Source organism: Microtus pennsylvanicus, chromosome 19, assembly GCF_037038515.1.
Source record: "Microtus pennsylvanicus isolate mMicPen1 chromosome 19, mMicPen1.hap1, whole genome shotgun sequence".
Lineage (NCBI taxonomy): Eukaryota > Metazoa > Chordata > Mammalia > Rodentia > Cricetidae > Microtus > Microtus pennsylvanicus.
Window position 1 is genome coordinate 23,671,787 of NC_134597.1, and position 17,629 is coordinate 23,689,415.

The 17,629-nt window shown below is 42.4% G+C and overlaps 1 protein-coding gene across 9 annotated transcripts in view; it reads left to right on the plus strand.

Moving 5' to 3' along the window:
• Positions 1-17,629, plus strand: part of Nrf1 (nuclear respiratory factor 1) — a 101,040-nt gene that overhangs the window by 43,765 nt on the left and 39,646 nt on the right. For all 9 annotated transcript variants that reach the window (XM_075953852.1, XM_075953856.1, XM_075953853.1 and 6 more), the window contains 3 exons: positions 6,565-6,679; positions 10,050-10,176; positions 15,137-15,277. In XM_075953852.1, the coding sequence (XP_075809967.1) occupies positions 6,565-6,679; positions 10,050-10,176; positions 15,137-15,277 (383 nt within the window). The remainder of the gene's footprint in view (positions 1-6,564; positions 6,680-10,049; positions 10,177-15,136; positions 15,278-17,629) is intronic.

Genomic DNA, 17,629 nt, shown 5'->3' on the forward strand with positions numbered 1-17,629 from the left:
TGACTAGGTATAATTGCCTGTGTCTGGAGTCCTTACTACTCAGGAGGTTGAGGCAGGAGGAACACTTGAGCTCAGGTGTTCAAGACCAACCTAGATAATCACAATGAGACCTTGTTTTAAAAACAAACAACACACAAAACAAAAGAACAGGAAAGGACTAAAGTTTTTCATCTGTCTAGTGTGTAAGCAGAGGCCCTTCAAATTTCTAATGAGTAGCTACTAAGGAATTGTGATTATATAGACTACAAGGTATAGATTCTTTGACTGAGACCTTACTTCTGAAGATACTGTCAGACCACTAGCGGCAGGTTATTGGTGTAGGGAAGTGCCAAGAAGAGGGCACTTCAGACCGAGGAAGTTTCAGATGAAAAATGGGAAGGAGGCCATTGTGGGCAGGAAGAGAAACTAATCAAGAGGGCTGGCATGAGTCAAACCATGCGGGGCTTCTGCAGTGTGGAGTTTGCACAAGCAGCGGGGTGTAGAGGCACACACACCTGTAATCACAGTAAGCAAAGGAGAATTTGCAGAGGTGACAGAGTGCCTTATTAACTGCCCAGGTTTATGATCGATCCTAACTTGTCGCACACTAGAGAATTCTTTGAGGGCTGGACTGTAGCATCATCATATCTAAAAGGCAACTCAGAAAAGTCGAATGGCCATTTGTGTCATGTTGCCTGTCAGAAACTGTTTCTGATTCTCTTCAACCCAGAACAAGAGCTCTTGATCATGTTGCTTTTCAGGAAATAAAAAAAAAGTTAAGAAGGGTCTAGGGAGATGGCTCCGTCAGCAAAGTGCTTGCCATGCAAGCACGAGAAGCTGAGTTTGACCTCCAGGACCCAGTTAAGAAGCTGGTGTGGTGGCCTGCATTTATAATCCCAGTACAGAAAGGCCCCTGGGGCCTGCTGGCCAGGTAGCCTAGTCCAGTTGCTACTCTTCCACATATGAGGAACACACATGTGTACACTGTGATTGGACATATACATGCACAGTTTCCAGTATCAGTTTCAGAGGACTTCATATTCTGTTTTTTTAGATTTATGCATGTTTTGCCGCATGTATGTATGTGTACCATATGTGCCTGGAGCCTACAAAAGTTAGAAGATGCTGTTGGAGCCTCTGGACCTAGGGTTAGAGATGGTTGTGAGCCGCCATGAGGTACTGGAGACAATGGTAGACCCTCTGGAAGAGTAATAAGTGCTCTTAACTGCTGAGCCATCTCTCTCACCCACCCCCAGGGAACTTCATTTTAATCAAAATTGAATTATTGCCGGGCAGTGGTAGCGCAAGCCTTTAATCCCAGCACTCGGAGGCAGAGGCAGGCGGATCTCTGTGAGTTCGAGACCAGCCTGATCTACAAGAGCTAGTTCCAGGACAGGCTCCAAAACCACAGAGAAACAAACCCTGTCTCGAAAAAACAAAACAAAACAAAACAAAAAAAATTGGTTTTCTCTAAGGCAGTTGGTATGGATAGAAGCAGAAAGAGTCACATGATCTGTAGATATAATTGCTACCTTAAGAATAGAGTTTGAGGGGGCTGGAGAGATGGCTCAGCGGTTAAGAGCATTGCCTGCTCTTCCAAAGGTCCTGAGTTCAATTCCCAGCAACCACATGGTGGCTCACAACCATCTGAAATGAGGTCTGGTGCCCTCTTCTGGCCTTCAGGCATACACACAGACAGAATATTGTATACATAATAAATAAATAAATAAATATTTAAAAAAAAAGAATAGAGTTTGATAATTGTCTGTAGAATATAAAATCTCAAATCTTGGACAATAACCCGACACTGGAATATAGGAAAGAATCATGGTAAAAGCAAACATGCTGTTGCCCACCTTTGTCAGGCATTGCTACAGTTTTAACGTGTTCACTTCGGGCTTTTTTGGCTTTTTGAGATAGGGTTTCTCTGTGTGGCAGTCCTAGCTGTACTCTCTGTATACCAGGCTGGCCTCAAACACACAGAGATCTGCCCATCTCTGCCTTCCAAGTGCTGGGATTAAAGGCATACACCACCACCACCCAGCTCACTTCTGGCTTTTAAAAGACTATGTCGGTGTGTGTTATGCATGCCACAGTGCATGTGTAGAGAACTGTTGGAATCAAATCTCCTTCTATCTGAGTCCTAAAGATGGAATTCTGTTTGTTGAACTTGGCAGTAATCATCTTTACCCACTCAGCCCTCTTACTGGGTCCTCAGATTGGTGTTTTGTTTTGTTTTGTTGTTGATGTTGTTTGGTTTTGTTTTTTCCAGACAGAGTTTCTTTGTAGCCCTGGTGTCCTGGAATTCAGAGAGCTGCCTCTCTGTTTCCCCCAGATACTAGGATTAAAGGCGTGCGCCACCATGCCCGGATAGCTTATTTAGGAGTAAGCATTATGGATGCAGTTGAAACTTCTGGCGCCCTCCCAACCCATTTGTTTGAGACAGTGTTTTGCCATAACCCGGGATGGTCCCCTTGCCTCAGCTTCTAAATATTGGGGTTAGAGGTGTGCAGAATCCTGTCCTGCTAGTGTGCCTCCTCTCAACCTTGTTCTCCTTCCTTCTGCCAAGGTCACAGCTGTCCTGCATTTCATCTTTATTCTCTTGACTTTACACTTTTGCTATATGTGCATGTATCATTAAATAATAGTTGGCATTGTTTTGCCTGCTTTAAATTTTATATTCATAAAAAAATAAAATAAATTTTATATTCATGATACTACTTTGAACTTTTGTTTCTGTTTAGCATTTTATGTTTAACATTAATTTTCTATAAAATTTTTTTAAAAACTTTTTAAAGCTAGGAATGGTGAAAGGCAGAGGCAGGCAGATCTCTGAGTTCCAGGTCAGCCTGATCTACATAGTGAGTTCCAAGCCATCCAGGACTACATGATGAGATCCTTTCTCAAAATTGTATAAACACACAAAAAGTTCATTGTTGCATATGTGTAGTGGCTTCTACATGGGCTCCAGGGAGCCAAACCCACATCATGCTTGTAGGGCACGTGACTTCACTTGCTGAGCCAAATCCCTAGCACTCCTTTTAAGAGAGAGAGATACTGTGTATGTGTGTGTAGGCCAGAGGTGCAGGAGTTGGTGAAAACGTGACCGCCATGACATACACGGAGTTCAGAGAACAAACCGGAACTGGTGCTTTCCTTCTACCTTTACATGGGCTCCAGAGATGAGCACCTCTACCCACCCTACCCACTGAGCCTTCTGGCTGTCCTAGACCAGACTGGCCTCGACCTGCCTGTTTCTGCCTCCCAAATGCTGGGATTAAAGATCTGCACTACTACTGCCCGCTGGGCTCTTTCTTTTTTTAAGTATTAACATATATATCCATTGTACAAGTTGATGAGTTTCATAATGACATTTAGTATTTTTATGAGATTTGGTTATATTGATAATGTGTCTGTTGGATTTATTATCAGATGTTTCACCATTTGTAGATATTTGTCTCAGACCTGGAATTACATAGTTAAAATTTAATTCTCCTTGTCTTTGATAGCCTACCCTTTTCACCCTTGTCTTCTGACATAGAGTCTTTGCCGTTCAGTTATGTGCGCTTGTCTATCCAGGAGTTGTCCCTCACTTTAATAACTCAAGCTTTATAGTAATATGTGATAGAATCAGTACCTGTTTAGTATCTTCTAAATTGTTTTGTCTACTCTTAGCAGAGTGCACACCCACACTGCTCGTTCTCGCACACCTCAGAATAAGAGCAGACCGTGGGGGCACACATCTTTAATTTCAGCATTCAGGAAGCAGAGGCAGCTGGATCTCTGAGTTCAAGTCCAGCCTGGTCAGCAGAGCTAGTTCTGGGACTGCTAGGGCTACACAGAGAAGCCCTTTTTCAAAACAAACAAACAAACAAACAATAATTAATTAATTTTAAAAAAAAGAGTTCCAAACAGATGTTGGTGAATCTAGCTAATGACAAACCTGCTGAAGTATTTATGGTGTGTGTGTGTGTGTGTGTGTGTGTGTGTGTGTGTGTGTGTGTGTAATTTTGCTTGTTGTTTATTTGGTTTAGCTTGATGTAATTTTGTTTTTTTTTGAGATAGGGGTTCTCTGTGTAGCCCTGGCTGTCCTGGAACTCACAAAGATCTGCCTACTTCTGCCTCCTAAATGGTGGGATTAAAGATATGTGTCACCACTGCCTGACTTTAAGGATATTAATATTGACATTTGCAATTTACTTTGAAATGCAAAAAAAACATGGATTTACATAGAGAATAGATATGTATGGTAAAATGTTAAAAATTCTTTAAGCTTTCTTAATACATTAACATTTTTTATAATAGCCGGGCGATGGTGGCGCACGCCTTTAATCCCAGCACTCGAGAGGCAGAGGCAGGTGGATCTCTGTGAGTTCGAGACCAGCCTGGTCTACAGAGCTAGTTCCAGGACAAGCTCCAAAGCCACAGAGAAACCCTGTCTTGAAAAACCAAAAAAAAAAAAAAATTTTTTTTATGATAAAATAGCAATACAGTGAGAAAACCAACCTAATATTTTAAAGTGGTCAAAGGATTTGAAGAGAAATTTCTCATGAAAAGGTGTTCAGTGTCATAGAAAACACAATGAGATGATACCACATGCCTAAGAGGGTAGCTGTTAACCAAAGTTACAAGAGATAACTATAATATATTGGCAAGACTGTGGAACAGTTGGGTCCTTTGTACATCACATGATAATAAAAATAAAGCCCCTATAGAAGAAATTTGGAGTTTCCTCCACGAAGTTAAAAGATAGAAGTAGGCCTCTGGCTCATATGGCAGTTGTAAGTAAGCAAATGAACTGGATCCCAAAGAGATATTGATCGCTATACACAGTGGCCAGTATGGGAAGACGACCTAGATGTCTTTCTGTGGATGAAAGGCCCGAGGAGATAAACACATCTAGTCATACCCTCAGCCTTCACAATGGGAAATCTCGCCATACGTGACAACATAGGTCAACCTTAAAGAAGTACTAGCTAACAGAAGTAGGTAACTCACAGAAGGACAGAATTGTATAATTCCACTTATGTGAGGGATTGAAATAGGCAAATTCATAAAAACAATACAATAGAATGGTTGCCAGGGCTGAGAGAAAGGAGGTGTGAGAAGTTGCTCTTTGGGAGATGTTTCTGGGCTGGAGATGGAGCTCAGTGTTAAAGCCACAAGTAGTAGAGCCAGAACGCTTGACTAGCCTGCACCAGAGCAGGAGTCAGGGGAAAGGAAGTGAGGAAGGAGGGAGAGAAGGCGGGCCTGAAGGCAGACTAGGTGGGAAGAGAGCGGGAACCAGGCCAGGAGAGCAGGAGTTCAAGGTCATCCTCAGTCTGCAAGGACTCTAAGGTCACCTGTCCTACAGGAAATTGTCTCTAAAATCTGAAAGGATGAGAGGGAGGGATGATTTCAGTATGTAAGATGACAAACTCTAGAAATCTATACATTGTGAGTGTAGTTAATAATACTGTTTTGCACACAGTTTTATTCAATGATAGATCTATTAAAGTATTGCCATGGTTTTACAATAAAATGGGGGGTGGGCACAATTTCCCCCTTACAGTTAGCTGGGTACAGTGGTAATGGAATGCCTGCAATTCCAGCACTTAGGGAGCTGAGGAGGGTCACTTGGGGTTCCAGACTAGTCTGGGTTACATAGTAAGACCCGGAAAAAGAAAGAAAATTCCCTACCATATGTTTATAATAGAAAGTGAGCGGTCATTTGGCTTGCTCTGGGGTTGTTTAGAGAGTGCCATTTCATCAAGACTATGCTAGTACTGAGTAGCCTGCAGACAGAAGCCTGTCTAGATTTACAGAAAGGCTTACTGCAGTTCGCCCATTTAGAATACACATGCAAATTTAATTGTTAGCAGTTGAATTTTCATCTTTTATAGGGCGGACAAGAAAGGATAAAGGTGAAATTTTGTCTTTGATATGTTGAAACTCCTAGGTGTCTAGACTGCAATAGTGGTTCCTTAGAATTGCCCTTGGTTTATCCCGCACCCTCACCCTCACCCCAAGGCCTTTGTGCAGCAGGTGCAGGGCAGCTAGCCCAGCCTTTATTAACATTCTCTTGTTGGAGTAAAGAAGTGTTGTCTCCTTGGCCAGGATCCTTTGATCATCTGGACCTTATGGCTGCTGTCTTCATTCCCTGGCCCATTTTCCAGCTTAGTTAGTATTCTTTCAGATGGCCTGTGTAGGTGGGAGTGTGCCTGTTCACTCGCAACTCTCCCAGTTCCATAACTTGACAGAGTCTTGGAGCAGTCGGAGGGAGCTAGAGATGCAGTTTCAGTGTAGATAGGCCTTTCTCTCAATGCTGCAGTATTTCCTGGTGCCTTTGAGAACACTGTCCTAATAGTGTGGGCATGCTGGCAAAATAAAGCAACAGCATTGTATAAAATTCAAGATGGTGTGTGGCAGGAAGGTATAAACCATTTTGCTTCTTAAAAGACTTATTGTAAATTTAAATGGTTCGTGAGACAATATATTGAAGAACATTGATAATACAGAAACATTCTGTTTTCACCGAGTGTGTTGTTTTCTGTCTTGTGCCCTTGCAGGCTGCTGTCTAATCTCAGCACATACTTATTATTTCAGGTCCTGTGGGAATGGCTGCTGCTGCTGCTGTGGCAACCGGGAAGAAACGGAAACGTCCTCATGTGTTTGAGTCTAATCCGTCTATCCGGAAGAGACAGCAGACACGTTTGCTTCGGTGAGGGTTGTGCTACCTCATCTTGCTGTTCCTCACAGTCTTCCTGTGTGGATGGCAGGACAAGAACATTTTTTACTAGGTTCCTCGTTAGACTTAGAATCATTCCCATTAAATTAAATGGATGAAAATCTAGAAAATATGACATAATGGATGTATAACATTGGCTAGCTATGGTGGCATATGCCTTTAATCCCAGCGTTTGGGAGATAAAGGCAGTTGGATTTCTGTGAGTTCGAGGCCAGCCTGGTCTACATAGTAAGTTTCAGGTCAGGCAGAGCTACATAGTGAGACCTGTCTCAAAATAAGGAAGGAAAGAAGATGTCTAATGTCACATTAATCCATCCAGAGGAAGTTTGTGTGTCTGCTGCGTGCCAGGTAGAGAGTAACACTGAGCAACAAAGCCCCTTAAAGAATTTATATGAGGGAGAAAGAAAACAAACATACACTGTATTAAATCAGAGAGAGTGCTGTGGGGAGAAAAGAGCAAGTGTATCAGGAAGTCAAAGAACATAGTTGTTTCTCTATTCTGAGAATGCTCTGGGAAATCCTTTGGATGAGGCAACCTTTGCACAGAGCTGGGAGGAACTAACAGAGTGACTATGTTTAAGTCCTAGGAAGAGCATTGCAGGCAGAGGGAGTATTAAGAGCCAATGTAATTATTTTATTGTTTGTTTTTGGAGACAGGGTCTCACTAAGTAGCTCTGGCTATCCTGAAACTCACTCTGTAGACCAAGGCTGTCCTTAAACTCAGAGATCCACCTGCCTCTGCCTTCGGGTATTAAATCCCTGCACTACCACACCCTGTCAAGGCAGTTATTTTTTAAAAGCTGCCAGGGAAAGTATGGGAGGAGTGATTAGAAGAATAAAGGAAAGCCCAGCCCATCAAGAGGCTGGCCAGCCTCTGTGGCTGTTCAAGCTTACAGGTCCGAGGGCTGAGGTTGGAGGATTGCCACGGATTCAAGGCATGGTTAGCACACACCTATAATCCTTGCACTCAAGAGACTGAGGTAGGCAGGTCATGATCTTTGAGCTAGCTACACTCCAAGTTCTTACCTCAAGAGAAAGTAGAGAAAGAACTGGAGGCAGTGACTATCAATCATTCATTTAAGTAGAAATGATGCCTGAGTTTCTGTTTGGTATTGTGAAATGTAGGATCCTGAGTCACTGGATAATCCCTGTAAGAGATAGTGGAGAAGTGTGGTATTCTGTTCATTTTTTGCTCCTACCCTGAATTCTCACTGTGTCAGGGATTGTTTCTGTGACTGTAGTTATCTCAGATGGTCAACTGTAGTCCAGAAATATTAAATGGAAGGTTCTAAAATAAATAATAAGTTTTAAATAATTTTACTAAACATTGTTATAATTTGAATATTTTTTAAGATTTTAGTTTAGTTATTTTATGTGTAAGAGTGTTTGCCTGTGTGTATGTTTGCCCAGTATAAGTGGCTGGTACCCACAGAGATCAGAAGAGGGGTCTGTGTGCCTGCATCGGTTTATGTGTGCTTTAGGAGGCCAGAGGCATTGAGTTCCCTGAAGCTGAAGTTACACATAGTTGTGAGGTACCTAACAGGTGTACTAGGATTCAAACTCAGGTCCTCTGAAAAAGCAGTAAGTACTGTTAACCACTGAGCCATCTCTTTAGCTTCTGTTACAGCTGTTTCTATGATTAGTTATTATTCATCTTTTACTGTTCTTAGCTTATAAATTAAACTTTATCATTGGTCTGTATGTACAGGATAAAAACACAATATGCAAAGGGTTTGATTCTATCTCAACTTACAGGTAGGTATCCAGTGGTATCTGCTTTGGAGCAGACCCCACAAATAGTGGGTAACTGCAGGGATTTTCATTTCATCCTCATGTGGAAAGCACTGTGGGTTTGTGTTCTAGTTTCTTTTCTGTAGCGGTGGTAAGTACTCTGATGACAAACAATGGAGGGTCACAGTTCATCAGTGAGGGAAGTCAGAGCAGGAACTTGTAGTAGAAACCAGAAATACTGCCAGCTTGCTCCCTTACAGGCTTTATAGGCTTTGTTTTGTATTGTTGGTATTTGTTTTTATTTTTATTATTCTTTGCTATGTGGGAAGCCACCATGTAGACCAGTTTGGCCTTGAATTCACGAGGATGCCTGCCTTGGTTTCCCTTGTGCTGGGATTAAAAGTGTGCACCACCACACCACTTGTACTTTAAGTGCTTTCTTTTTTTCTTTTTCTTTCTTTCTTTTTTTCTTTTTTTTTTTTTTTTTTTGTTGTTTTTTCGAGACAGGGTTTCTCTGTAGCTTTGGAGCCTGTCCTGGAACTAGCTCTTGTAGACCAGGCTGGCCTCGAACTCACAAAGATCCTCCTGCCTCTGCCTCTGCCTCTGCCTCTGCCTCTGCCTGGAGTGCTGGGATTAAAGGCGTGGACCACCACTGCCCGGCTTTAAGTGCTTTTTAACGCAGTCCAGGACCACCTGTCCAGGGAATAGTGCTGCCATAAGAACTGGGTCCTCAGTTAACAGACTTGCCCATAAGCCAGTCTGAACTCAATGAGACTCCCTTCTAGGTGACTCTAGGCTGTGTCACGTTGACAGTAAAGCTAACTAGGACAGTGTGTCTATGTCATAATAAAATATAAAGCTGTGGCTAGGCATTGTGGTGCCCACCTACAAACCTGACCTGGAGGATGGAGGCAGAGGATCAGGAGTTTCTTTGGATAAAATATATCAGTGTGAAATAGATAATGACTGTATCAATAAAAAATTGTCATTTGGACCACCTTTATTAATTATAGAGATAACAAAATAAGTCTGTGAGTGACATCTCAGCAGTCATACTTAAAATGGTAAATAAATTGGTGTTGAAGCTTAGCTGGGTGTATTGGTTATACCTTTGATTGGGGTACTTGGTAGGCAGAGGCAGGCCAGCCTGGTCTGCATATTGAGTTCTAGGATAACCAGAGCTATGTGGAGACCTTGCCTCAAGAAAAAAAGATGGGCCAGGTGGTGGTGGTGCAGGCCTTTAATCCCAGCAGAGGCAGGCAGATCTCTGTGAGTTTGAGACCAACCTGTTCTGCAGAGGGAGTTCCAAGATAGGCACCAAAGCTATAGAGAAATCCTGTCTTAAAAAAAGAAAAGAAAAGAAAAAAGATGTAACTTACTGCAATAAAAGTTGTTATGTCTGTGTCCTGAGGCATAAACCCAGTACATCCGTATGTGGTAGGTTAAGAGAGTATGTACAGTTTCTCTGACAGAATTCTGTACTTCACTATCCTTGCCTTTCTCAAATTTCATAACATATTTGATCAGAATTGTCTCAAATCATAGCAAGTTTAGTCTGTTCCATCACGGTATTCTCTATCATCCTGTAACCTTTTATTTGTATTCTCTTCAGGAAGCTGAGAGCCACGTTAGATGAATATACTACTCGCGTGGGACAGCAAGCTATCGTTCTCTGTATCTCACCCTCCAAACCCAACCCCGTCTTTAAGGTGTTTGGAGCAGCACCTCTGGAGAACGTGGTAAGTCAGATCTCAGCTGTGTTCCCAGAAGCCCTTTGCTTGGTGTAGATTTTTCTCTTTTTATTCCTCTTTCCAGTTCAGTGCTCAATATTTTCTTCCACCTCTCTAGGGATGGAAAGTGGCGACTGGTTTTCAAACTACTTTATGTAGTAATATGATATTGTGCTCTTTGGACTGATTTGGGAGCCCACCATCCAGCGCCCAAATGAATCACACCCGGAATCTTATTCTTATTTATAAACATCCGGCCTTAGCTTGCCTTGTTTCTTGTCTCTTTGCTTTTTTCTTTCTTTGTTGGTTTTTCGAGACAGGGTTTCTCTGTAGCTTTGGAGCCTGTCCTGGAACTAGCTCTTGTAGACCAGACTGGTCTCGAACTCACAAAGATTCGCCTATCTCTGCCTCCGGAGTGCTGGGATTAAAGGCGTTCGTCACCACTGCCCGGCCTCCCGTTTTCTTACTACCGTAACTCTTACTCTGTGGATTGCTGGGTAGCTGGCCCCTGATATCCTCCTTGGGCCACTACTCAGAGTCCCTTTCCAGTTTTCTTCTATATATTCTTTCTGCCTGCCAACCCCGTCTGTCCTTTCTCCTGCCTCACTATTGGCCACTCAGACCGTCAGTTGTTCAAGACAGGCAAAGTACCACAGCTTCCCAGAGTTAAACAAATATAAATAAAATAATATTTCCCACAACTTTGTGCAGGTTGAAACCAAAAAGATCAGCACCTTGGCGATAGTTGGAAAGATACCTTGCATTCATTTGTCAATCAAGAACAGAGCAGATGGTAGAACCTTGAACCTAGTGTGATGCTTGACTTGACCAGAGCTGTTTTATGCCTTGTGCACATAGAATGATGATTTTTTTAAAAAAATGTTCATTGCTGTTTCTCATTGCTAACTCAAGGTATTGTACCTCACCAGGAGCAGTGAACAAAAGGACAGTATTTGATTTGTTATGAAACCAGTACAGGACTGAGGAGGTAGCCCAGTTGGGAGAGCCCTTGCCTAATAAGCGTGAGGTCTTGGATTCCATCCTAAGCACTTTACCCGCTGCCCTGGTACAAGTAGTCTCACATCCAGGAGGTGTGGAAACAAGAGGGTCAGGTATTCAAGGTCATTCGTTCTTGGCTACAAATTGAGTTCAAGGCCATCTTGAGCTAAATTAGATACCACTTTTTTAAAAAAATGTGAAAGTTTTTATTCATATCTGAAACAAAACACTAGATGATTCCAGGATAATGATTTTATGAGTTAAACTGGAATCGTATTATTAATCACATATTTGGGTATATCTTTTAAAAATATCTTTTGCTTTTTTCAAAAACGTTGGTTTAGTTGGGCATGGTGACGCATGCCTTTATTCCCAACAGGAGAGGCAGATAGATCTTTGTGGGTTCAAGGCCAGCTTGGTCTACATAATTTTACTCTTGCGTTTTGTTGTTTTTGTTTTGTGTGTGTGTGGCTTGTAAGTGCATGCCTCGTGCATGTGTGCTCTTGGAGGCCCAATGAAGGCATGAGGTCCCCTGGCACTAGAGTTACAGATAGTTGTAAGCCATGTGATGTGGGTGCTGGAGGTTGAACACAGGTCATCTGGAAGAACAGCCAGCATTCTTAACCACTGAGCCATCTTTCCACACCCCCTAATTTAAGCAAGGAAGGAAGGAAATATTTTCCACTTGCATTTTCCCTCGATGTCCTGTGTGTACAATGAGGACAAGAGTTCCTTCTTGCCTAGGAACAGACGTGAATCTGTCTGCCGACATAAACTCCTAAAGGGGAGTGGTGTGAGAGCGCTGGGCTAGGCGGTGGTGATGCGGCTGAATTGCTGGGACTGTGCTCTGAGGGCAGCTGGCTCTGTGTGGACCATGGACTTTCTTGAGCTTTTTAGAAATAGCCTAAAATATTTTCTTGAATAACATAGTAAAAACTTCCCAAGAACTCCAGGGCTTCTGAAGGTAGAACTCTTTAGTCAGAGCCAGGCGCCTAGAGCATTTAGCTGAGCCCACTGAGGACAAGCCACTCAATCAGAAAGGGCCGAGGTAGCTCTGGAATGATCACCAGTTGCCTACCTTTATTTCCTTCCTCTTCCTGATAGATAAGTGGACTGTGTCCTTCATTTGGTTATGTAGGTTTTAGAAAGTGGTTTCACTTATAAAATGTAGAAAAATGTTTTAAAAGTATAGCTGGGGAGATTGCTCCTTTGGTGAATCACTTTAGCATGCAAGCCTGGGGGCCTTATTTGAATCCTCAGAATTCAAGCTGGGTGTGGTAGCCTGCATCTGTGATCCCACTGCTCCTGCAGGGAGATTAGAGACTGAGACTGCTGAGTCCTGACCTGTGTGTGGACTCACACTCACATATAAGTGCTTTAATTTTCAAGTCTTGACACCAGATATCTGTGCTACTGATACAGCTCTGTGGATAAAGGCTCTTGCTGACAAGCCCAATGACTTGAGTTCAGTACCTGGAATCCACATGGTGGAGGGGGAAATCCGTTTCTACGCTGTCCTCTGACCTTCACACACAGTGCCAGAGCCCGTGCATATAGAGAGGCAGGAGAAAATGAATACAAAATCTTGCTGTAAAACAAACGAGTCGGTGGGGGAGCTGGAGCAGGCTCCTGGTCATCCAGAGTCCAGTGTGAGGCCTGCTCCGTGCGTGTGCAGCTCTCAGTCACACCCCAGGTACTTGCAGTTTTAAAAAGATCTTTATAGAACTTTCCAAAGACTACTCCTGTCCAGAGTTCTTCAGAAATACAGAAGAATCACGGTGTATTCTTCAAGGTTGTTTATTTGCAACCTGACTAACGGCCAGTTTCTAAATTTTCAACAGTAAATCTGTACAAAATTGTAATGATTTGTGTAAACACCCTAAACCTAACCTTCCACCCCTGGTATTCATGAGAATATGTGATAATGTACCTTCCTGTGTATCTGAATACATGAAATATTTCATGATACGTGTTAAAAAAGACTGCTCAGCAGATCATGTAGTCATTGTGCACACTGTATTCTGGGAACAATACTATAAATGACACATAATTATTTGAGACCAGAAATTTAAAGCAGGAAGGTAAAGACAGGAACACTTGAGAAGTTCTTTCAGAACATACGTGGAAATTGAGTTGGATTTTGAAAAATAGGCAATATTTGGATAAGAAGCAGAAAAGAACTTGCTAGAAGCAAAAACTAGTGAGGAGGCTGGACCGCAGTTTTAGGTGCACTAAGATTTTAGAGGACTGGAAGATGAGGTTTGTAAGTAGGGGTGGGGATACATATCAGAATTGAGCGATCAGATGGAATTGAAATACCGACTTTATGATTCTCAGAAATCTACTTTACCAAGCAAGCTTAGATGGGAGTGCTGTGTTCACCTGGAATTGTTTTGTTGCAAATTACTCTAAAACATACTCCATTGGCATTTTTAAATGAGCATTGTCAAGGAATTATACAGCATTGTTAAGTTTAGCAAAATACCAGAATATGGCTTTTCCTGATCCATAAAATTGGCTGAAATTAGCAGGCAGTGATGGTGCATGTCTTTAATCCTAGCACTTGGGAGGCAAAGGCAAGTGGATCCCTGTGAGTTCAAGGCCAGCCTGGACTACAGAGGGAGTTCGAGGATAGCCAGGGCTACACAGAGAAATCCTATCTCAACCTCTCCCACCCAAAAGACTGAAACTATTTGATACTGACTAATGTAATAATAATAATAACCCAGTATTTTCTCATCTTCGAATGCCAGGTATTGCCAGCACAATCAAAGGTGTTTTTATACCATTTTCATTCCTCCTATGGGCCTGCACGCATAAATTCAACTTGATACACTAAATTTAAAAAGTCCAGACTTGGAAGAGTCAGACTTTATTCCATGCCCCAATCCCCTTTTGGATTAGAAGCCTATATATTGCCAGTGCATATGCCATAATAAACATACTGATGATGCATTTGAAACTTTTTTGTTTTACTATAAAGCTGAATTAGTTGGGTTATAATTTTTTTGGTGTGTATGTGTGTGTGTTTTGGTTTTTGTTTTGTTTTTTGAGGCAGGGTTTCTTGGTTTCTCTGTGTAGCCCTAGCTGTCTGGAACTCGTTCTGTAGACCAGGCTGGCCTCAAACTCACCTGCCTCTGCCTCCCAAGTGCTGGGATTAAAGGTGTGCACCACCGTTAGCCAGCATGCCTCCTCTTCTTGCTCTCTGCACTGTCTCTGCAGGAGGATCTGCTGTCTTGAGATAACTGTTCACTACACTGGTGAAGAATAGAGTCAGGGAACAACACTGATTCAGAACTGCACTGACACGCAGTGAGGCACATGGCTTTGGAGTTCACCACTGTCTCTGGGGAGTACCTGAAGGGAGGAGAGGTTGACCAGTGGGGCTCCTTAGCCTCAGGCCTTACTAGTAATGGTACTTTTGGCACTGAGATGTATTATCCATCTCTTGCTTTGTCTGATTCTTTTCAGTCCAGCCTCTTAAGCACTTAGATCTCCTGTCCATGTGGTACCTGGCATTCTCAAACAATAGCAGCAGTTTCAAATGCATTAGAGTTTAGAGACGTAAGTTCTCAGATCTGGAAAACGATTTTGACAGTGAACTGTCATATTTGATGTGACCTGTACAACTGGCCTGGGAAATGCAGAGTAATGAATATTATTTACATTGTACCTGGAACAAGTGATGGATCTCTGTGGATTGAGAAAACATGACTTTTAAGTTCTATAGAACTTTTTTACTGGCTCCTTCCTATTTTGTTAACCTAAAATTTCATCATCTTTTTATTTGATTCTGTTCAGTGGTGTCTTTGGGGCCAATGGGTATTTTCACCTTCTACTTGGAGGAGTGTTTGTTCTTGGGGCTCTGTGGTGGCTAAGGGACACCAGCCCAACCACTTTCTTGTTGCTTAGCACCAGCCCTCCCTGGCTGTTGAGCATCTTGTTTATTTCTGCTCCTAATTCCCTGCAGGTGCGAAAGTACAAGAGCATGATCCTGGAAGACTTGGAGTCTGCTCTGGCAGAGCACGCCCCTGCGCCACAGGAGGTTAATTCAGAGCTGCCACCTCTCACCATAGACGGGATTCCTGTCTCTGTGGACAAAATGACCCAGGTACAGGGCGGGAAGTGAGGAGGAGATGCAAAGACAAGAGATGCAGTCGTGGGCGGGCCTCTTTCACTTTTCTAGCTTTGTCTTGGGTAGTGTGGTCACACACAGACATACACTAGAATGTGTGGCAGCCTTGGAGAAGACAGAGTCCCAGGGGGTGCCTCCTGACCGAGCACATACCTGCCCCCTCCTTTCTGCTGACCACCCTCTCTGGGGTCTCTGTGCTAGGGAAGGAAGCTTTCTGCTTGGGAATGGTTTGACCTAGAAACTCTTAGACAGTTCAGGTGTCAAGGGAGATGAGTGTAAGAGGCTGGGCTGCACCTTCACCCTCCAAACAGGCTTTTGAGTCAGGGTCCCTCTATGTAGCCCTGACTGAACTGGAACTTGCTATGGAGACCTTGCTGACCTCAAATTCAAAGCAGCTGTCTCAAGTGCTGGGACTAATGGCATGTGCCACCACACTTGACTTTTCACTAACTTTTGCTTTTGGTCTGTTTCTCCATGTACAATTTTAGAGCAATAACTTTAATTTTTTACTGCTGTTCAGTTCAGATGTCCAGCACCTAAAATCTCAGGCCATCTGAACATGACCTAAGACTATTGGAACAAAACTGAGTTCAATAATGTCTTGGTCAGCTGGTTCCGTGAATAGGTCTGAACTTGGGTAACATTGCATTTTATAAATAGAAAGCTGAGACCCTGTCTAAAGAAAATAATATTAAACCTGAACTGTGACCTTTCTGTGGACATAAAGAGTATTTCAGTAATGGCTTAGAAAGAAAGGCATATTCCTAGGTTTTCATAGTTGGTGTTACATTCTTTTGCTGGTTCCATTGTGCATGGTTACCTTTAAGAATCTGCTCTCTCAACCATGAAATACATGTAAAACCAGCTTTTCCTCTGGTGTAGGATACTAATGTAGAACCGTTTTCTGCGTGGGTTTTTCTCCCTTACTGCCATGTTTGATGTGTTAGTTGAAATAGTCCAAGGTTTTGATGGTAATGAACATGCCTAAATGCTGATTTTCATAAAGAACATTCAATATCACAGAAGTTAGAGCAAACAGCTACTGTTTGAAAGGAAAACATTGGAACCTCAGTGTGCTCCATTCCATGCCACACACTCGGTAGATAGATCATGGCACAGTGACAGAGCCAGGGAAAGATGGTGCTTTGTCATAAGCCTGCATGTTCACTGCCATGCACTCCCTGCTGTGCCTCTCGCTACAGACGACGACAGGAAACGAACATAACAGATAGCTGGGTGCCTCGACATTCTAAAGGAGCTGGGGAGTCCACATGGTGAACAGAGAGAACTGACCTCCAGAGTTGTCTTCTGCCCCCACAGTAAATAAACAGTAATTACAGTGTGAGGAGGAACAAGTAGGGTGATAAAAGACCGGTCCTAATTGGATGGAAATCTCTAAGTATTCAGAAACTGGCATTTTCTTCCTTTACCTTTTATTGCTTCCTTTCCTCATAAACGTTCATCTGAAGCTGAGCCAAATATCTCTCAGTTTTAAATGATCTAAAAGCCTTTCCCGTTTAATAGTAGTAATGAAAGAGTGTTTAATTTCAAACCAAGCCTGAATAGATAGACAAGAGCCATGTTTGGGAAAAGTACTTCTACGTACTGCCCCTGAGAATGTAAGCTGGCAGGAACAGAGTAGTGCAGAGTGAAGTTTAATGTGTGTGTCCAGGATTGGACAGATGGCTCAGCATTTAATCGGAATTTGCTTCTCAGCTCCTGTGTTGGGTAGCTTGCAACTAACTACCTATAACTGCAGTTCCAGCAGACCTGACAGCTCGTGCATGTAATTGAAAATAAAAATATAAATAATCTTTAAAAGGTATGTGGTTTGCTCTCTAGTAAAGCTGGGGTGATTGTTTACTGTTTGTGGCAGCATTGTTTACATTAGGAAAGTTTGAGAATATATAACTTAACTAGTGGGTTAAATTATAATAGGAATGCCCACTGCTTACACGGGAGGAGGCATGCCATGACGCAAAGATGACGGTTCTATACCGTTCAGTGACCTAGTAGGTACGAAAAAGAGTGCTCTGTATTTGGAGTAGAGTAGTACCTGGGATGTATAACAAGCAACTTGTAAAACTGCATTTCTCATGTACTTAATTATAAGAGGTTAGGTTATTGTTCACTTCTTTTCAAAGGATAGACTTTTGTTTTTTTAATTCAGAGAACACAAAGTTAGAGTTGGTTGACCTTATTTTCTAAAACATGTATACAAAACATGCCCAGGTGTGTGCACTAAAGTTTATAAGAATGTACCTCAAACTATAGTGATTACTATTGCATGATGACATCATGAATGATTTTCATTATCTTTGTAGATAG